At 40.2% G+C, this 22,702-nt stretch overlaps 1 protein-coding gene across 26 annotated transcripts in view; it reads right to left on the bottom strand.

Annotated features, from left to right (window-relative positions):
- NRXN1 (neurexin 1) overlaps positions 1–22,702 on the bottom strand; it is a 1,110,252-nt gene that overhangs the window by 403,723 nt on the left and 683,827 nt on the right. For 4 of the 26 annotated variants that reach the window (XM_077915372.1, XM_077915371.1, XM_077915370.1 and 1 more), the window contains exon 1: positions 21,006–21,611. The exons of the other annotated variants lie outside the window; for them this stretch is intronic. In XM_077915372.1, the coding sequence (XP_077771498.1) occupies positions 21,006–21,258 (253 nt within the window). In that variant the 5' untranslated portion in view covers positions 21,259–21,611. Of the gene's footprint in view, positions 1–21,005; positions 21,612–22,702 lie in introns of those variants that run through there. 26 annotated transcript variants of the gene reach the window in all.

Genomic DNA, 22,702 nt, shown 5'->3' on the forward strand with positions numbered 1-22,702 from the left:
AAAAAGCACATTGTCATCACATTAATATTTTATGTTTGTTATGCTTTATTTTTAAAATAATCTAATAAAGTTTGTAAACATGTTTAAAAAAACAAGAATTCAATATAATACTTTTCCTTCACTGCAGTTTTCTCTTCTGTTGATTCTAATAAATAAGAATTATTATCATTTCAAAAAAAAAGCAAAAACCTGACAGAGATATAGTTAGCAGAGAAAATTTCTAAGTATGATCTATATTTTGAATATATTTTCAAAAAGGAAGTGCAAAATAAGCATTTTGCTCTTTTTGTTGCATTCATATAATGTTTATCAGTTTTCATCAAAACAAAGGAAAGAAGCCAAATTGTTTTATTTTTTATTTCAAGCACTGGCTTTTTATATTTTTAAAATATGTATGTTCACAGCCCAATATTAATATTTAACATATTAATTAATGTACTATGAATATTGTGCTGCAAGATGTATTGAATTAATGTCAGCAGTTATTAACAAGCAATTTCAACTAAAACTATAAAATACTTTCAGCAGAAATTGCCTTAAATGATAAATTTTCTTCTATTTAAAAATAATTTTCTTCCTCAGATGTTTACTGAGATTATTACATTGTGCTTACTGTATCTAAAGACAGCAAGAGCCTTAGCACATATAAAAATAGAATGTACTTCTTTATAAGTATTTTAACTTCTTAAAATAACAGTTTGCTACTAAATCAAATTGCAAGCTGGCAGCTGCAATCTCAGGCATATAATGAAAAAAAAAAAAAAAAGAAGAAGAAAAGAATATCAAATGAAGCCAGGTGGTTATGAGGGAGGACCTGAGATTTTACTATAATTGAAGTTTTCACATGGAACTTTATCTTTAAACACTATATCACATTACTTATCTATAGTTGTTTCTATATCCATTAAGTTTTTAGTTTTAGAATTATACAGAATTGATACTATCTTAGAAAGTGCTTTAAAACATATATTCTATAATTCTTAGGTTTCTCTTTGATAAGGAATTTCAGTGTATAAACATTTACACTGCTTGTCACTCTGCTGGGTTCAGCCAGAAGAGCCACAAATACAATTTTGTACACACCTAACAACATGGCTAAACTTGAAAATACTGACAATACTAAGTATAACAAGGATTCAGAACAACTGGAACTCTCATATGTTGTTGGTGGGACTGTAAAATCATCTAGCCACCTTAGAAAACTGTGAGACATTGTCCAAAAAGCTAAATAAATGCCTACTCTATGTACCAGGCTTCTTACTTCCAGTATACTCCCAACAGAAATGAATGACTATGTCCACAACTCATTTAAGAATGCCCATGGTCATAGTTGTCTCAAACTAGAAATAAATCATAATGTCCATTCAAATGAGAATCAATAAATACAATGTGGTATAGCCATACACTGGAATACCACTCAGAAATGAAAAAGAACTAATGATACGTATAACAACACAGATAAATTTCAAAAAAATTATGCCTAGAGAAAGATACTAGACAGAAATGAGAATATTCTTTATGATTCCATTTATATGAAATTCAAGACTAAAAAATCATCAATATTGACAGAAGTCAAAATAACAGGTGGGATGGGTCGGAAAGCTTTCCACTGAGAGTCACTGCCTACAATGACAAAAATGCTCTGTGGCTTGATACAGATGGTTATTACATGGCAGGCATAAATGATAAAACTTCTTCAATTAATTTGTGCACTTCAAATTTGTACATTTTATCATATTGAAATTATACTTCTATTTTTTTAAGGGAAAATCCATAACAAAAAGGAGAAAAAAAATCTTCAGTATGCTTCTTAATATTATACACTAAAGTTAGTACAAATATGTTCATATTTGCCTTTTAGGGTCCTTGCTCCAAAGCAAGGGAAGCAATCAACAAAATTCATACAACAGATAGCGAGCATCTAGAAGGGGAGGCCATGTTACAGTACACGTAAATACCTCAGCACCATGGCTAGCAACAGAGAAGAGGAAGTACTTAACATTTAGTTACCTCTCTCTCTAGGTTGAGGTGTTCTTAAGAACTGGAAACTCTGCAATCATTTTCTACTAATTCTGTTACCCCCATGGCACTCCTAAACTCCGAGACTTCCCTGTGCTGTTATTAGCTTCCTACACTTCACTTGTGATTCTGAATTATTTGGTCAACCTTCTAATACACCTTGTCTTTTGTTTTTTCTAGCACATTTATCTGACTTAACACTGCCTATGGAAATACAGAAAAATATTCCAACATACAGAGTCATCTCTATGGGATGGAGGGTGAAAAGAAGACTAAAAAAGTAACTAACAATTACTGTTTGTTATTTAAAAAGTAATTAACAGGAAAATATTAAAGTCCTATATATTAATAGCACTATAAACAAAATTAAAGGGCAAGTGATTAACTGTGGAAAAAAAAAGTTACATATAGAATAAATGCAGTTAAAGGTTAACAACATTTATATAACATTTTTACAAATCAATGTGAACAAAAGAAGTACACTATAGACAGACTGGAAACCCTGGTGAATAGGCAATTTGGTGAAGTATAATTGGCAAACCCACATACAAAGATGTTTAAACACAGTAAAAGCAAAGAGTGTAAAACAGTTAAAATGAAGAATTATCTTTTTTTTTGTTTGTTTTTTGGTGTCTACAAAATGACAAAGACTGGAAATAGTCATGATAACCTGGGATGGCCGATGTACCGGGAAAGGCACAGCACAGGAGATAATGTAAAATAATACCATGGAGGAGTGGGAGTGGAATTCAGTTTGGCAATAAGTGCCAAGTATCACCTATGACAGCAGTGTTTATAAAATTTTTAAATGGAAATAATCTAACCATCCCACAACAAAAGGTCTGATAAAATATATATGCTCCAGGGGGATTACCAGGCAGTCACTAAAAAGTTATCATTTAGAAGGAAATTAATATCAACGGAAGATGTTTAAAATATAATTTTAATTTTTTAAAAAAGGATGCAAAACAGTAAGTATAGTAAATTTTTTTTAATGTTTAAAACTATAAAGATGAATTGCTAGAAACACCAAAGTTTTAATAGCACTTATGATTATGGATGTTTTCTTTCCTCAAATCTGTTTTCCAAATCTTGTACGGCAATAACAAATATTATTTAAAATGTCAGTTATCTCTAAATGTCTTAAGAGTTTGACAAAGAATTTAAAGACACATGGAGCCTCTGTTCTGCTGCCTTCCATTAACGAAGGCAGAATATTAGAACGAGGCCATATCCTCATGCTTCAACCTTGCATCCCCTAGGATATTCACATTAGAAAATCCTTCCTCTCGATACCTTTTCCCCACCTCTCCCCAACCCCAACACTATTTTCTCTCCATTTAAAAAATCTCTGTGGTAATATAAATTAAGCAAGGAAACATTTAAAACTGTCAGCTTAATGGTGCACATAGGAGTATGTGCACATAGGTTGCTCTCTGTTCAAGTAAATTTTAATGAACAAAGTAGCTCAGAACCTAAAAGATATTTTCAATTTATAAGTGGAAAAATTGTTCAGTTTCTCAGAGCTTGTTTATTACCATGGGAGTCACTTGGTTTAAAATTCTGTACAAAGAATGGCATGGATATGGTTAGGTTACTTGAACTTTGGGTAAACTCATAAATACAGCTGAGAGGAAAGGAGTACTGACCTGGTGAAGAAACCCAGAACTGAATGTTTAACCTTCCTAGGTCTCAGAGTCCTCATTTGTAAAATTAGGGGTGGGAACCAGGTAATTTTTAAATTCCCTCTTCCTACTTCAAATGTCTGATTCTAGAGATATATTCATTATCTGCATAACGCCAAAAAGAGTGAAGAATTATAACCCAATAATAATGTCATTCTTTTCAGAAGGGTATGAATGATTTAGGAAGATCAAGAAAGAGGAATTTCAAAGAAGATCTAACATTGAAAAAAATCACTAACATTAAAGGGGATGAAACCTGGAGAAGATCTTACAAAACCAAAACATTATAAATAGTGTATGATGACATGTATGTGGAAATAACACCTGCATCAAAGCTTTCATGGTCAGGGGGTGCCTGGCAGCTCAGTTGGTTAAGCATAAAACTTTTGATTTCAGCTCAAGTCATGCTCTCAGGGTTGTGAGATAGAGCATTGTGTGAGGCTCCATGCTGGGCGTGGAGCCTGCTAAACTAAAGACTACCTCTTCTTCTTCCTCCAACCCCACTCTTTCTCCTTCTCAAAAAAAAAAAAAAAAAAAAAAAAAAAAAAAAAAAAAAAAAAGGCTTTCATGGTCAAAGGAAAAAGCCTTGGCCATTAAAAGACTTTCTTACTTGGGAAAAAAAGAAGAAAGGACATCTTAGTTTGCAATATAAACTTAAAAAAATAAATCCTTTCTAAAGATACTGGGAATATAAGACCAAAGAATGCATAAGTAGAAGGGCAAAAGGAGAATGCAGACTGAAAATTTTTGTCTGTGTACATATATCCACTCAAATACACACGCAGATGACCCTTAAAATTATAACTATGGAGCAAAGAGTTGACTAACTGCAGGGACACTCCTCTCCATGAAAACAATATCTAGGAGCCTTTAAAGGGAATTTGCTTATAGTCTACTTCCCATATGGATATTTTTTTATGTGTAATAGTCCTTCCTAGGAAAATGACCAAAGACAACAATCTGTTACTATCCTTGTTAAAACTCTCAAGAGCAACCGATCATTAATGCGATAACCAGGTTTGAGATACCCTCCCACACTATTCTCCCTACATCCAAGGAACATCCTGTATATCCTCTGGATATAAAGCAATTACTTTCTAATTGTTCATTACACAATATGCATCAGAGGCTTACAAAGACCTAGGTAAAGGCCAGCAGTTGAAGATACTACTTGATAACAGTGTGAAGTTATTCCTCAAGGAGTTGTCCAAGAACCATTTACATCAGATTCTCTCAAAGCAGACATTTAGAAATGTAAATTCTTGAGTCCCCCCACCAAACTTACTGAGAATTTTTAGGGGTGCAGCCCTAGCATCCGCAGTTTCAATACGTTCCCTAGGTGATTCTGATACTGTTTAAATGTTATGAATGATCAGCTTACATCAGCTTAAAGTATTATGATTTTCTAAGTAACTGGGTTACATATATTATTAAATGATATATTATTAAAATGATTTATTCTCCCTAAATATAATTTACGTAGCACATAATGCCATTTATTCCTCACATAACATGGTCCAATTAGGACAGTCCCTTTTAACCAATTTTAGAGAGGTCATTGAGCCAGCAAGTGGTAGACTCCAAGTTTCGTTTTCTTTTAACATACAACACATTTTAATGAAAGCTATCAAGACACTAACAAATTATTCTCTAATGGTGGAATCACAGGCAATGGGAGACATATTTAGATGTTTCAGGCTACGTATATATATACTCAAATGTCATACACTGTTGCCTGTAACTAGCTTTCAAGTCAACTCCAAATAACAGTATGAACATATTATTGCTTCCATATAAAGAGGCTTTTTAGGAATCATTCCATAAACATTTCTATATCTTTGAGTATTTACTTTTGGGCATTATATCAGGTGGTATAGGTACAACAAATGCCATACTCCCTGTCCTCAAAAACTTGACCTAGGGGAATTAGAATGTTGCTTAAAAAATGTGGGCAGTGTTTCAACAGACACATACTTTGAATGTATGTCAGCTTAATCTCTAAGCTAAGGTATTTAGAAGCATTTACTTTCACCTAGTTCGGGATATTTCTGCTTCAGGGCAATGTTGACCATTTTGTCAGCTGGGCATCATTTTTCACACTATCATAAGCAGAATACAATCTCAAAGCTATACTCTCTTTGTAAATTTCTTTGCCATCTTTGTGAAGAATCAAATGCTTTAATTATTAATTCTTGACAGAATGTCTTGATTTTCCAAGTGCTCAAATAATTCCCTAAAAGTAATATGGGTATTTTAATTATGTGTATCTTCTTCTAATTGTTCATGTTTAAATACATATATATATATTTATATTTATATTTATATTTTTATATGTATATATAAATATATATAGCATTAATTAAATGAAGATACATTAAGTTACAGTGTTTTCCCAGAATTATGTATACTTTTTTGAGTTATTTCAACAATGATAAAGAGCCAACAAGTTCATTCTTCAAGCTAGAATCCTCATTTCTTTTCCAAAAGACAAACCTTTATAAACAACAAGAAAATTAAACCATCTCACTAATTAAATGTATTAAAAGCCAATCTCTAATCTTGACCATCTCACTGCAGGGGCCAAGGACAAGCTGCCCTAACATGCCATTTTTACATATCGCTTATTTTAAATAAAAGTTACTTAAGAGACAGCCTATGGAAAAGGACACACAATCCCTCTTGGTTCCACTGAAAGCAGGAAATAAATCTGCCACGTGAAAGGTATCCTCTCAGGAGGTAAAGAGATATTCTTATCACCAGAGATAGGAAATTCAGGGCCAGAAAGGCTGTGTAAATAACCCTTGCTACTTTTTACTTGTTTGCCACCCCAGCCCAAAATCTATTTAGAATTCTTTACTAATTAAAGCTCCCAAAGTTAAGTTTTCTTCATCCTGACAATTCTTCACAGATTTATTGTCTCTCCGTCTTTAAGAGGTATAAGAACTGCCTGCCTTGGTCATTCTTTATTCATCATTTGGCCTCAATTTCAATCCTGGGCCTTCATGCACACATAATAAAAGTTTGGTCTTTTTCTACTGTTAATCTGTTTCACGTAAACTTAATTCTTAGTCCAGCTGGAAGACCTTGAAAGGTACAGGGAACACTTTTCCTTCCACTTATCATCAAATAAACTTTTTAAAAAAATGTCATCTAAAAGGTCTCAATTCCTTCTGCCCTTCTCTACTAGCCCAAGTAAATCTATAAGACTTGGTTCTTTCAGTGGTTCCTTCCCAGAATCCCTGATGAATAATTAGGCATACTCACATCTTTGGGTTTCTTTTTTTTTTTTTTAAGATTTTATTTGTTTATTTACTTATTTACTTACTATGAGAGACACAGAGAGAAAGGCAGAGACATAGGCAGAGGGAGAAGCAGGCTCCACGCAGGGAGCCCGATATAGGACTCGATCCCAGGTCTCCAAGATCACGCCCTGAGCCAAAGGCAGACACTTGACGGCTGAGCCACCCAGGCGTCCCAGATCCTTGGGTTTCTGAGGACAGTACACATATACCCCATGCTCACCTCTGCATGGCAGAAACAATACTGGACTTTGGGAACCAGAATACTGCGTTCAAGTCCCAGCTCTGTTGTTTATAAACATGTGACCAAGTCACACCACTTAAAGTTATCATGCCATGGTGTTTCCTCAACTACAAAAAGGGGCAAAACCTGCCATGCGAGATTTACAGGCTTATTGTAGGTATCATGTAAGAAACACACACACACACACACACACACACACACACACACACACACACGAGAAACCATTTTTTTAAGAATTAAAATCTCTACAAATGTGAAAACAGAAATGCAATGAAATGTCCCCCTAACCATTACCCGGAATACTGGCCAGTTTCCTATAGAAATTTGAAAAGAAGGTAAATCTGTGCCTGTCTAGTCCATCTGATGGTATAAATGGGGCCTCTGCTATGTCAGTAAAGCAGTGGTAGGATGAAAAAAAGATGTGCCTCACATCGCCTGCCTGCTGCTTTAGGACTCTCTGAGGTATTTAAAAAAAACAAGAGGCAAGTGGGTTGAATTTTAAATCCCAAGGCAGCAGAATAGATTGGTGGGTCTTTTTCAAGCCCTGTGTTCTTTGGCAGTCAGTAAGACAATGTCCCACCCCAAATAGCAGGCACTTGATAAGCATTGTTGATTGAGGATTGGTCTCTAGATTCTTGGCACTTGATGGAACAAGGATTTGCCAGCAGAGTGTGCAAACCCCCACATTTTGGTAATAACCTAAATATCTGCATATTGTGAATGAGGAGACTGAACAAAAGAAATTATGTAAAAACAGAAAGTTCTCTATGTATCCCCTCCTCTAGCATTTTCTCTTTGCAAATGCAGGACTTTTAACTGAAGATATCAGGACTTCCTAAAGGCAAAGGAAAGATGAAACACTACCCTGCTCTTGGGGGGCTTTTTGTCTCCTTGTGTGCCTTTCCATCACTCAGGAATGTGCTCCTCTCTAGGAGCTTAAAGCCAGCATCTAGGAAGGGCAGCATTGTGTTTTACAGTTAAACTAAGAATCAGGTCTCTACAGAAATGGTGTCTCTGCTGAAAATTCTATCTCTTATTTCTAAACACCTACAGTGCCATGGTGTAGACTGCCAAGGCATGTTCACTGAGGCCCTGTTTCATGATTGGCTAGCACTCCATAGGAAGAGTCTTCAGATTCTCCAAAATATTATACTATGGAATACATGAATGCCTAAGGTAGGACTTAGAGTCCTATGTCTTAAGCCCCAGAGGTGCCAGGCATTGCTTTTTCCTTTCTCCAAGACCACTCTTCGTTATTTATTATCTACAAAGCCATCTTCATTTAGGGGAAAATTTGAGCTGCCTGGTTTCATAGATTAAACTTGTTGGTGGCATTTACATACCACAATAAGAAAACCTTGGGGGTGGGGCAATAAAGACAATAACTTTAATCTTACCAACCGCTTATCTTAAACACATCTTCCTTGGACTGAAATACTCTGTTGATATCATCACCTCAAAGCATTTCTTCACACTTTGGGGTGTGGAAGTAATGGGTCACTTCCTAAAGGGATTCTATCTCAAAGTCTACAACCAGCCCAGGTGATCACATGCCTGAAATAAATTTACTTCCAACTCTCATGAAATTTTGCCTACTACACAGTCCCTGAGATAGCCTCTTTTTAAAAAGGATTAAAAAAAACAAAAACAAAAACAAGTGTGGATATTAAGTTCCTGCTGAAACATTCATTTATTTTAGGAAATTGGCTAGCCATCTTTCAAAAATAGGTGATTAAATTATAGTTGCTTGGCATTTTCATTTGATTTAGCACTCTAAAATGCTTATGTTCTGTTTAAATGTTAGATTCTTACCATTTGGCTATGGCATAAGCAAAGGTGGCTGCAGTAAAAGAAGTGACATAGCGATTCTGGGCCAGGAAATACTGTTTTCTCTTACCGAAATCTATTTCAGCTGTAATACGGCCAGGTAAAATTGGCTTTGTGTTTGCTGACATTTTCAGAGGCTGATTGGGCAAAAAAATGTGGAATCATTTTCCTAAGTTGCTCCTCCTCACCAATGCTTTCTTCTCCTCTACTGTATCTTACGGAATCCTAATATAAATTCAAACAGAAACTTCTAAAGAAAATACAGTCCCACACTAAAGATGCATCAGTAGCCCTGGTGGTTCAGCCCTGATACAGGTTTTCTGGTTGAATTCCCAAAAGGAAAGAAGGCATTAAAAACTGTTGGCTTCATGCATAAAATCCTCTTGTTAATATCTATGCCATCCTTTTTTTACGAATCAAATGCCAGGAAAGGATCTCAGTTTCAACCTCTTGTCTTTATGTAAGTAATCCACCAAGTCAATGTGGAATGATGAAAAGACAATCTATTTTAAGAGACTCTGACAGTCATGTTTATAACTAACTTCAACCCTTCCTGGATTTTTCCTTAATGGAGTCCAGAGCCAAGAAGACCCGCTGTTGGAGAGAGATTAATCTATTAGTTGAAGAGCAGCCACAATTTATCAGATCCTATGCCAAATGATTATATAAAGTAGTCTTCACAACAACCCTACAGAGTAGATATTATAGGCTCTATTTACTCGTGAGGAGTAAAATTTTACTCGTGAGGCACAGAGAGGTTCAGAAACTTGCCCAAAGTCAGTTAGCTAGTGGATACAAGGAGATCTAAAAGAGTCATCCTTTACCTTGCTATGAATTCCCAGAATTTCTGTGGTGTTAATATAAACAAAGAAATGAAAAATCTTTAAGAAAAATGTAACTAAGAGACTAAAACTTCAAAGCATTTACCACTTTTCTGAATGATGCCTCAACTTACAGTCTAATTAGAAATGAGTGGAAGAAATGCTTAAATTCTTTATGTAGTCCTATAACACCACGCATATAGAACCAACACAATTTGATTTTTAAAATATTCAAGGTTTCGTGTTTAAGAAGCCATAATTAAAATCAGGATAAATATTCAAACTAGTTCATTAATTGTCAGTCTTTTCTCTATACGCTGCCTTTAAAACTATACAATTTTATTTAACCATTTATAGAAGGATTCTCGTCATCTCATAAGACTATAATCATATAATCAGATAAAATGCTACCATTCACTTTTAATTGTAAATCATGGCTGCACTTGCAAATTAGTCTATTATCACAGCAGATCTATCAATTTGGTGGGGAATGTATTTGCCAACTAGAATGAAAAGAAGTTAATAAACATTAATAAGCATCTTAAATCAATCTCTCCTTTACCCTTGATGTGGTGGTGGATACTGAGATTAATAAGTCAGTCAAAACAAAGTGATGAGGAAATGGAGACACAGGGAAGCCTCTTGATGCTCTGTGTAGTTAAAAAAACACGTTGCTTAAAAACAAATTGGAAGATAAGGATGAGGCACTAAACCTTCAGCGGATGACTTACTGGAAATTAAACAAAGTAAATCCAGATAGTCATCCTTGGTTGGTCCCCTATGTACTGCTGGTGATAAAAGCTGGAGGAGAAAACAAAATGCCCAGTCAGGATAAATTACATTTGTTAGTAGCAAAATGTAGGGGGGTTGAGAGCATGGGCTTCCGAGTGAGTCTTCTTGGTTAAGTTTAAATCCAGGTCTCAGAAGTTTAGTTCTTATAACCTTGTCATTTCTTAACATTGGTGGGCCTTCATATCTTTTTGTGTAGAATGGGGGATTGATATAACCTGCCACACAGAGTGCTGTGGATTAAATGAGTTGATATTGGGGCCCCTGGGTGGCTCAGTGGTTGAGCTTCTGCCTTCGGCTCAAGTCATGATCCTGGGATCCTGGGAAGAGTCCCGCAGCAGGCTCCCTACAGGGAACCTGCTTCTCCCTCTGCCTGTGTCTCTGCCTCTCCGTGTGTCTCATGAATAAATAAATAAAATCTTTTTAAAAATAATAAATAAATAAGTTGATATTTTGTTAAGGGATTAGAACAGCACCTGATGTATAATAAGCACTAAGTGATTAGTCAATAAATAAGTGATGTAATTGGTCACTTACTACCACTTTCATAGCCCTAGTTCTTTCTCTGCACAGACTTTTTACTGGAATGGAATAAAAAATAGTGAAATACCTCAACAGCATTTAAGTCATTTCCTCTCTATAAGGCAAGAGTTGAATTAATTTCTTTAGTAAAGATAATTAATTTTTGTTATTTTATTAAAAAGTAAAACAAAGTTTTATGTTTAAAAGTAAGATTACTGAGGCAAAGGTTTTATTATTGGCAAGTCCGAATAGACTATTGTCATAAGGTATCCAGACAATCAATATCTGTGCATATACAAAAATATAGGCTTCTGTATAGAGATGTTTATCAGAAGTCCATCAGTAGCATTCTACTTTTGATTACAGAGTAAGTTGTCCACTGCAGAATCAAAACTTCTATTATCACATTTAGGACAAGTCCCAAGGAGAAGAATAAATGGAGAAACCAAATACATTATTTGCATATATAACAGCATGTCTGATTAACCACTGTGCTGACAGAGATATATTTATTGTTCATATTTTATTCCAGCATATGTTACCACTCTGACAGCAGCCATGGAAAATGACTGATACAGCGTCTTGCACTGTTAAAGGTACACATCAAGGAATTTAAGTCTAGAGTGTTGAGAAAAGTCTCATTACTTCAACTTTGGAAAGGTGTAATGTAGAAAATGGTTAACTTTTTTTTTTTTTTTTTTTTTTTTTTTAGATTTTTAAGATTTTACTCATTAGAGAGAGAGAACATGAGCTGAGTGGGGTGGAGGGGCAGTGGGAGAAGTGGACTCCCTGCTGAGCAGGGAGCCCAACCCAGGACTCCAAGTTCACAACCTGAGCCAAAGGCAGATGCTTAACCTGAGCCACCCAGGTGCCTCAAAAACGATCAACTTTCGATGAGTATGTTAGGCATAACTAGTCTAACACGGAAAGACTCTTGGAAGTCAATGTGAAATTTCTATAATACATCTTCTAGGCAAAAGTTCCAAGGTATTTAAACTTGTCATGCTCCAGTATCATTTCTCTACACCAGACTGTAACATACTTGACAATGAAAAGGTAATGACATATACGATGGCATATAGATACAAACTAGATTAACAAAAACAAGATGTTGAAAAATTTGAAAGGGAAGTTCATCAGGAAAACTACACATTTCCTTAAAAATCCTGCTGCATACCCAAATAAAAGTGCTAACTGGATACTCTTGGAGTACTATGACACTGAAATTCCATATTTGCCCTCAATGTATTTTTTTTTTTTTTTTAGAACAGCAACACAATCACTCGGAGTGATGTGCCTTATGCTTTATCCACATTTTAGATAACTCAATCTTAAAGTAAAATTAGATATTTCAGAATCCAAAATCATCTCAGTTTTAAGAAACATCGAAAATACCACTTCTGTTTAGCAGCCCTGAATCTTGTAGTCATCTAGAAAAATATGCCATGATGACCAGATGGTAACTAATAGCCAAGACAGGCTGAACCACATAAATAATTACACGTACCAATGTTAGTCCAATGGCAATTCATATAATCAAAACAACTGGGCAGAACTGATGTCCAAGTCAGTAAATGTCAGCTGCCTTGTATTTTACCACACATTAAAAATCACTTATTTACCATTTACTCAAAAGTTCTATTTCTAGTTGCTAATTTTCAGAGATATTTCACAATGCTTCTTCTCACCAATACAGTTATATGAAAAAAAAAATGTACGTGAACACATAGCAAAGTTCATAATGTGGGTCACATTATATAATGCATTTAAATTGGAGATCCCGTAACTAAAAGGGGCCTAATATTTTTACTTTCACACACACACACACACGGCTACCAGATTTATATAAACTTCATGTAAAACTTAATATGTACATAACCATGTATCTTGGAAGTACACTGGAGAAATACCTTTCTATACTACCTCAATTCTGATCCACAAATCCCATAGATAGCAAGTTCACAAAATTACAGACAGCAGTTTTTCCTATCTACCTGGATACTTAGTGATTAACACAAAGTTTGCTTAGGAATCATGACCTTTTGGTCATAAAGTATTTTATGAAAATTATCATTATTTAATAATGTTATTATCACTGAGTATAATGTTTTAAGTTGAATATGAAATGCCCATCATTTATTAATCCATGTCCTCCTTACTACCTATTTTCAGCTAAGTATCAAAATGCAGTACTAACTAAAATTTCGTCCACTAGAATGGAGATACAAATCTCACATACATTAGTCACAATTCTTTTATCTTTGCAAAGATTATTTATTAATTAATTAATTAAGTAATTTATTTATTTATTTATTTATTTGAGAGAGAGAGCAAGCACAGAGGGAGAGGGAGAAGCAGATTTCCTGCTGAGCTAAGAGCGCTCTGTGGGGCTCCTTCCCAGGTCCCTGAGACCATGACCTGAGCCAAAGGCAGACACATAACTGACTGAGCCATGCAGGTGCCCAATTCTTTTTTTAAGATTTTATTTATTTATTCATGAGAGACACGGGGAGGGGGGCAGAGACACAGGCAGAGGGAGAAGCAGGCTCCATGCAGGGAGCCCGACGTGGGACTTGATCCCGGGTCTCCAGGATCACACCCTGGGCTGAAGGAGGCGCTAAACCTCTGAGCCACCCGGGCTGCCCCAGGTGCCCAATTCTTAGTAACTCTATTAGTTAGCTACCTGTCCTTGGCCAATTTTATTCTTAGTAAAGAAACCTTTTTTTTTTTTTTTTTTTTTTTTTTAGAAATGAATAGAAAAATGACGATACTGGGACAAAATTCAGGTCTTCTAAATTTAAATGCAGCCTATTAAAAAAAAAAGAAAAAAAAAACTTGCCTCTTATCATATTGTAGTGGAAAAGCAAAAGTACTGCAGATACTTATTAATTAAATGACCCGGGCAGAATCATCGCCTCCCTAAATCTGTTTCCCTGTCAGCAAAATTGTGATCATAAGCCCTGCCAGGGTTATGATGATGATTAAATGAGATGCTTTACATGAGGGCACTGTGGAAATATACACTTAAAATGTAGTGGTTTTTACTAAGTTTTTGTCTAAAGCTTAAGGGAATTCATTGTTATATGAGCAACATGGAAAAAAAAAAGCTTGCATTTTGTGAGAGAAAGGAATATTTAAAAGGCTATTAGCAATTTCTGCACAGGGAGATCTTCTACACTCCTTAGAGAACTGGGCAAAAAGACCAAGCAAAGGAACAGGTGCTCTTCTAAAAGATATTCCTTGGGACCTCAGCTGAGTGGCAAGTCCTCGGCAAGTCCTCTAAGCCTGGCCCCACCACCATGGTTCCCATGCACCTGAGTAAGCCACCTCTAAGTCATGATGGGGACAAATGGCTGGCTTAAGGGACCTAAATACAATCTTTGCAAAAATATCTCCAGTTACTGTATATTTAGAATCAATAAGCCTCTGGGAAAAGACAATAGGAATACGATGATTTTAAGAAATTCTTTTTATCAAATGAAACTTAGAATTGAAAGATGGAAATGATCTTAGTGCAATTAGAAAATCATATATATAATTATATATATACGAATATATATATACATATATATGCGAATGACAAAACAATATAAAAAGCCATGGTCAACATTATTATTAAGACCAAAGTACATCAGAAAAACAAAGTGTCTTCCATTTAGAAGAGACACACGATGTAGTGTAAAATGAGGCCCTGAAAGCTCTCTGTGAGGATGAACGACATAACTGGCTGAATCAGAACTAGAACTCAAGTCTCCCAATTTCAAGTCTGTTTTTTCCATTTCACAGGTCTTCTGAAATCTGTTCTCATTTTTTAAAATTTTATTTTATCATGGCATGAAGACTTAACATGAGATCTACCTGCTTAACAAATTTTTAACTGTGCAATACAGTATTGTTACTACAAGCACAAAGCCATGCAACAGATAGGTAGAACTTATTCATCTTGTACAATCGAAACTTTATGCCTGCTAATTAGCAACTCCCCAATACCGCTTTTCCCCAGCTCCAGGCAACCACCATTCTCTTCCCTGATTCTATGAGTTTGACTATGTCAGATGCCCCATATAAGTGGAGTATTTGTCTTTCTGTGACTGGCTTATTTCACTCAGCATAATGTCTTCAAGGTTCACCCATGATATACTGTGGAAGTATAGTTTTCTTTATAAGATCGAATAATATTCCATCATCTGCATGAACTACATTTTCTTTAACCATTTAATCAAAACCACAATGAGCTATCACCTTATATCTATCAGGATAGCTAGTAACAAAAAGGCGACAAACTTTGATGAGGATGTAGGGAAACTGGAACCCTTGTATACTGTTGGGAGAAATGCAAAATGGGACAGCCATTGTGAAAAGCAGAATGGAATTTCTTTAAAAGAAAAACACACATATGCACAAAACAAAGCAACAGCAACAACAAAACAGACCATATGACCCAGCAATCCTACTTCTTTGTATCTATTCAAAAGATCTAAAGTCACGATTCTGAAGAAATACTCACATTCCCATGTTCAATGGAGTACTCCTCAAATGAGCCAAGATGTTTAAACTATCTAAATGTCTAGTTTTCTTAAACAAACATTTATTTGGGGTCTTTTATGGTCTGGGCACTCATCAAATCCATGGTCTCATTCATTCTTCACTTAGATATAACTCATATTTTCATTTTATGGATTGAGAAAAACAATCTTAGTGACAAACAAGCAGTTTAGTAAATTTACACAGTGCTAGTAAGTGGCAGTCGCCAAATTTTCACATAGATATGGGTCTGTGAATCATCTTCACCAGACCAAACTGCCTCAATTATTTTTAAAGTAGTTTGAATTTAAGTCAATGAAGCCCCTGCCTTAAATACATTTGCAAAACTGGACTTCTCTCTATTTGAAAAGTAAGAGGCTTCATGCTTTGTTAGAAGAAACATATGTAACTTAGTGAAAAGCATTGTGCAAGGAGCTCTTTCTAGAACATTAATATTAAAGGGCAATATAACGTAATGTAGATAAAATCCACTATGTTGATGTTTTTGTCAGATCATTTCATGTGGAGTCTCAGATGACTGCTACACATACATAAACTTGTTTTTTGCATTTATGCTCAGAGGCTACTTGTTTTTAAGGAACAAGTTTTGTTTCTTTGCTAAAAGAGTAACTCTAACAATAGGTTGGATTTTTAGATCTAAATTATGAAATTTCTGATGCTCCTGCCTTAGGTATCTTGCTCCTCCTCTCTTACCTCTATTCCCTTTATCCCAATTACTATCTGGCCTTCCCCAGTACCTGGTGCACAAATAGAAAAACACACACGTATTATATATTTTCTGAAGGAATGGATGGACAATCTAAAAAATAAATATATTACAATTGGGGGCAACCAAAAATTACCCCAGAGTCTTGGATTACTTAGACCATGACTGATTGATTCAAAGCTTCTAGAAATATTAGCTGGCCATCTTATCTAAAATAGCATTGCAGTGATGCATATTTTTGTCCAAAAAGCCAACGTAAGAAAGACGTATGGGGTAGAAATGACTATTTCAGCAGAATATTCATAGCCAAAAATGTTTTGGGTCACACGTATGAATCAATTACCAGAAAAGCTAAATTTTTCTTCAACACTAAGTATATTGCAAAAGGTGCTGGGGACTCTCTTGGTTGCTAGACAGAAGAGCAAAGGGATCATTCTATCATACAGCAAACTTATGTCTTAGAAAAACAAAAGAAAAACAAAAACCTCAGCAGAATCAATGAAGTGACCAGTGGGACATGAGCCTCTCTTATAGTATTCATTATTGCTAATACATGTTGGAAGCAAAATGGTAGGCTTTGGTCCTTGTAATGATTTCTTCTCCAAGAGATCCCCCATTAAATAAAGCACATGGTGGACCCTTTCAGCTGCTCTGCACTATGGACCATGAAGCCTTGATTCTAATCCCCTCTTTGACTTGGATCAGAGATTTGGCTCCATTTTTTCAGTGCACCTCTATAGTATGCCTTGGTATGCTCACATGGGGGGATGTTATTCAGACACCCTCCAAAACCGGCAGCTCCTCTTAGAAGTTAGTGTATGTAGAGAAGTGCCTCAGTACGAGAAATGTTATAAATTCAAGATATAATTATTATTCTTATATAACAGCATTGGGCTACTTCAATTACAAACCACACTTTTAAAATCTGTTAACATTCCCTTCTGGGAAAGCCCTTTTGCCCTTTAATATTATAAGCTAATCATGACAGTATAATTTCCGGAGCTCCTATTTGTGGGAGGAGAACGGCTGGCACTGGTGTGCTCAGTTGTATGATGGCTTTCTCCTTCCTTTATCTCCTGAAATTACTGAGAGGCTCTAAGCTAATTTTTGAAAGTATGCAGAGGTTCCTAGGAAAGCCAGGAGAAGAGATGGGAACCTGAGCACTGCGCTGACATCATTCTATTGCTTAGCACATACAGCACATCGCTAAAGAAATACTAACTGAACACACTGGTCTGTTCTGAACTCTTGCTGGCTTTAAGTAGCATTCTTAATTATGAGCAGGCTTGCTTTTTATCATGTGTAGTCACACAATTCTCTGGTTTTTTAAACAAAAATATGATTTTTCTATGGAGGTGTTTTCACCACTTATATTTTTAAGTACATACAAAATAAAACGGATTCTGCAGTGATCTCAAAACCTGCTTCTCATATGCATTTTAAAAAATCCTCATCATAAAAAAAAAAAAAATCCTCATCATAATCTCCGCAACTGGGTCAGCTTGCACAAAGATGCTCAGGGTAGCCATGAGCGCTTTCAGTACCCTGCAATCCTTGTAAGTGACACCTCATAATAGTGCAAATGAAGCATGGCAAGATGAGAAAATGAAGAAGAATGAACCTGGATAGTCAATCCAGCAGTTTTCAAAACATAGAGGGTAGACTCGATTTTATTACCTAAAATACACCACACACGATTTTTCTTTTACACATTCGAGCACATACACACTTTCCCTATTATGAGAAAAATGCTCCTGACTCCAAGAAATTATAATACGAAAAAACCTGGCTAGCTCATTTGTTCATCAACACATGTATGTTTTCAGTAGTCTCAGATTTTGAACTAAACCTCATTTACACCTGCCTTAATTTTCAGCTAGGAATTTATCATTCTGTCATTCACCTTTGCTCTTCCCCTTCACCCTCATCTATTAGACTCAAAGATTATTTCCTTATGGGCCCTTAGCCTAATTAGCTGCATATTCAGGCAGCTTATTGACCCAACAAATTCAACATCACCTCTTTCTTACTAGGTTTCTTTTCAGCCACCACCCTGCCTGCCCTCCTCTCAGCCCCTCTGCATCCTCACCTCACATCTCTCCATCCCCCACCTCGAGAGGCTTATTTCATCCATAATGTTCCTTGGTTGTTCTCGAGCCAGAGTTAATTCTCTCTTTTCAAGGAAGGAAAGGGATGAAGTATGAAAGATTCACACCAGCTTTTATGTGGCGGGGGCTGGCTACTGACAGGTAAGTTTGTTACTTCGATTTAAAAAAAAAAAAAAAAAAAAGGGAATCCGAAATCTTTCTCCAGAAGTATGTGTAAGGAGGGTGGGAAGAGTTTCAAAAACAAATACAACCACACAAGAGAACCTTCAAAGGAAAGAGAAAGTTCTCTGACCCCAAAGAATAACACCAACCGCTGCTCACATACAATTTTCTCCACTATCTTCTATCTTTTTTTTCAATGATAGATGCGCCTAGTTTTTCATTCACATACACAGACAATCACTGTATTCTGGAGGGAAAGAAATGTTTGTCAAGACCAGCAGACGGCGCCTGACTGGGGCAGGAGCTGCAGTGGTAAGGGGAAAGGAGTGCCGGCTCTGCGGCAGGGCCCCTGGGTGTTCTCCTCTCCCCTCTCCCCGGGGCGCTCCCCATTCAGCTGCTTCAGCCCTCGGGAGAGGCAAAGCCACAGAAAAGGAGAAGTGAATATGCATATGAGATGATTAGCCAAGCACTTCCCACTGGCACGATTAGGCTCCCCACCCCACCCCCTGGCAGCCCCCCATCCGGCTCACCTCACCCACCCACGCCCTGTCTGCCCCTCCTGCACCCTGACTTGCCTCCCTCCCACGGGACTCACACAATTTTGCACAAAGGCAGGGCAGTGGGTGAGAGCTGCACCCGGGTAGAGGGAGCAACAAGGTCCTGGAATACTGTGAGCAAGTGGTGAGAGCAACGGAAACTCCTTTGGGTCTCAGAGGGATCGAGCCATCCGCTTAGGCTCCGCTAGGAAGCCCAGGTGTGGAGCATCCCTCCTCTCCATCCTGGCCACACTTAACTAGAGAAGGTTCTTGAGAGGGACCTGAGGGAAGGAAGGGAAGGGATTCCTAGGACCCACAGCGAGGTGTGTCTCTAAGCCACTCCTAAAGAGGAGGTGTCAAGACGCTCTGTTCTCTGTTCAGTTAGGGTAAGCTACAGCATTTCCTGTCTGACCAGAATTGTCCCTAGCTGGGCAGCGTCCCCCTGGGGAAGAGGGTCAACCTTGCTCTCAGCAGCAGCTGCTCCGGGGAGAAGATTTACCTAAGGAGAGGGGCAAAGGATGTAAATCTGAACCAAGTCTGAAAGGGGAAGGGGCCCTGCAAGGAAAGAAGGGGAAGGGATTTAAGTGTCCACAACTTTCCCCCTGCCTTTCCGAGCGAGCAGCAGACTCGACACCGGGAAAGAACAGACACTGATAGTGGGAAAGACTCACAAAAACAGTTTGATGTTTGATTTATTGGCAGTTCAGGGAATCTGAAACAGGCACAGACTTCTCTGAAGCTCAGAGGAAGCCGGCCTTACCTTGTTGGCCACTCTGGAGAAGAAACGTACCAACCCAGGCTCTTCTCCACGCTTGGCCCTTTACAAAGGAAACTGGGGTCAGGGGGGGTAGTATCTCTCTACTCTAACTTCTCCTCCAGGCAGACCTCCTGGCTTGGACCAGCCAGCATGGACTCACCTGCCCTCCCTGGGAAGCACTGAACTCTAAGTAAGAAGGAGGCAGGACCTCCCTGAACCTGACAACCTCTGGACAGGATCCGTGGGGAGGTGGGTTGGGGGTAGCCAAACCTCTCTCTGCTGTTTAAAAAATAAGTCAGTCCAATCACTGAGAAAGAGAAGCATTTGGAGGGGGTAAGGGGGGTGTGTGTGGAGTAAAGGGCCTCTGAGCCTGGCAGGGGGCTGGCTGCCTGGGTGACCCTCCTACCTTCTCCAGGTACGGGAGGAGGAGGTGGGGACAGAAGCAACTGGCAGCCTGCTGAGTGAGTCCTGGGACCCAGCGCCTCACTGTCACTGCGGTCTGGGCACACTTTGAAGGAATGTGCAGGCTGGAGCCCTCCCTCCCCCAGGCCCGGGAGCACGGGCAGGAGGTGGGGCGGCGCGCACCGCACAGACAAAAGGTTCTGCAGAGCCCTCCTCTCCGCGGCGCTCGCCCGGGTCCCCGGGCCGGCGCCGCGCTCCCTCCGGCCACCCCGGGTGACCTTCGGGCTGGAACGCCCCCTTCCCGCGGGGCCCGGGCGCCCGGCCGGGGACGGCCCTCGGGCGGGGGGCCCCCACCTCCTCTGCCGGCGCCCCGACACCAAACGGCCGCGACGCCTCCTTCCCCTTCCCGGGCCCCTTTCTATTGTCTTCAAAGAGACGAGAGGCTCCCACCCAACACGCCCAACGCACCTCCCTCCCTCGCGCTCCCGCGACTCTGAGCCTTAGGGGCCGAGAAGCGCGCGCCGGGCTGCGAGGGGCAGGGGAGGGGGGGGGGACCCGCGACAACTTGGCTCCCCAGACCCACCGTGTCCGCCTCGCAAGGATGCCGGTGACCTGTAGATCGCGATAGGCACTGAATGATGCTTGCTGCTGCCATGGAAATGGTGGATGTGGTGCGCTCCCAAACTGGACGCCCCCCACGCCACTCCTAGGAGGCCGCTGAGCGTGAGCGGGACTATCCAGAGCAGGGCCAGGCGCCCCCCTGCGCCGCCGCCGCCGCCGCCGCCGCCCCCGGGCGAGCCCAGCTCGGCGCCGCACCGGAGCATCCTCGGGTACATGGCGGGGCGCCCGCCGACGGGCAGCCGCCGCGGGAGGCAAAGTTTGGGGCGCGGGGAGGGGCGAGGGCGCCGGGGAGCGGGCGGCTCCGGGTGCGCTGGGGGGCCGGCCGCCTCACCGCGCCAGGGCGCCCATCCTCTCCCTCCTCCGGACAGTCTTCTCGGGGTCCTGGAGTCCGCCGTGCCTTGCGCCCCAAAGAATCCGAAACATAGCCGAGGCAGATGCAGCTGGTGGGGTTGGGCGGGGGGCGGGGGGGGCTGGTCCGGGAAGGCGGCCCCGGGGAGCAGCGAGCGCCGAGCGAGCGGCTGCGCCCGGATTTCCAGGGCTGCGGGTCCTCCAGAGATACTCCCAAAGAGTTTCGGGCGAGAGTGCGCGCCCGCCGGGGTGGGGGTGCGGGTGGGGGTGGGGAGCGGCGAAGGTTTAGAGCTGCTCCCGGAGGGTCCGCACTCCTACATGACAGCCGGCCGCCGCCGCCGCCGCCGCCGCGAATCCACTAGGTAAATCCATTCAGCATCGTGCGCGGGGACTGGGGAGGCCACTTGGCCGGCCCAGCCGCCTTTCAAGGGAGGCGCACACCCCACGGAATCGAGGCGCCCCTTCTTCCCTCCATGCGGCCCCGGCCGGCTCGCCCGATCGCGCCAGCCTCCCCCGGGCAGCGCGCGGAGCAGCGGCGCGCATCCCCTGCTCCCGAGGCGACCTCCGCGTCCGCCGCCTCCCGACACTGACGCCCGGCGAGGGCTCCGGAGGGAAGAGTGCGCCCTTAGGATGCAAGCGGGGATGGAAGCGGGGGGAAGAGAGCGGAGGGGAAAAGAAGCAGCAGGCGAAGGAGGGGAGCGGGGTGGGGGGGGAGAGGAGGAGGAGGAGGGGGGGGGTAGGAGGGCAGAAGAAAAGAAAAAGAAAAAAAAAAAAAGAGAGAAAAGAAAAGAAAAGAAAAACCACACACGCTGGCGAAGCGAGGGGCTCTATGCAAATCTGCAGTCTCCCAACAGCAAATCACTGAAGCTCGGATGCAATGCAGAGGACGAGCCTATGTAACGAGGGAGGCTGGTCCTGCTTCCCACGGCAATCGGCCCGCTTTGCCTCTCGCGGGCATCCTCCGCACATCAAGGGGACACGTGGACGGCGATGCGGGGAACACCTAAAAAGCGACTCTCGCTCCGATGCCAGGTGATCCCTCCGTCTGAGTTACACCGGCAAATGGCACCCTTCCGCTACCCCTATGGTTTAGATGTAACCAGTGTCTTGAGAGCTCTTAAAAGGGAAAGAATTCGGCTCTTTTTATTGGACCAAACTTGTCTGCCAGGTGTTCAAACCCCATCTGCTAGATGTGGCTTGACACCATCTACTCAGGCATCGGTTTTGGTGATCTGTTAATTACACACATTACTCATAACAAAGAGTCCTGGTTCCCGCTACAATACCCCGTCTCGTAGAAGGCAGTGCAAG

Source organism: Canis aureus, chromosome 11 (assembly GCF_053574225.1).
Source record: "Canis aureus isolate CA01 chromosome 11, VMU_Caureus_v.1.0, whole genome shotgun sequence".
NCBI lineage: Eukaryota > Metazoa > Chordata > Mammalia > Carnivora > Canidae > Canis > Canis aureus.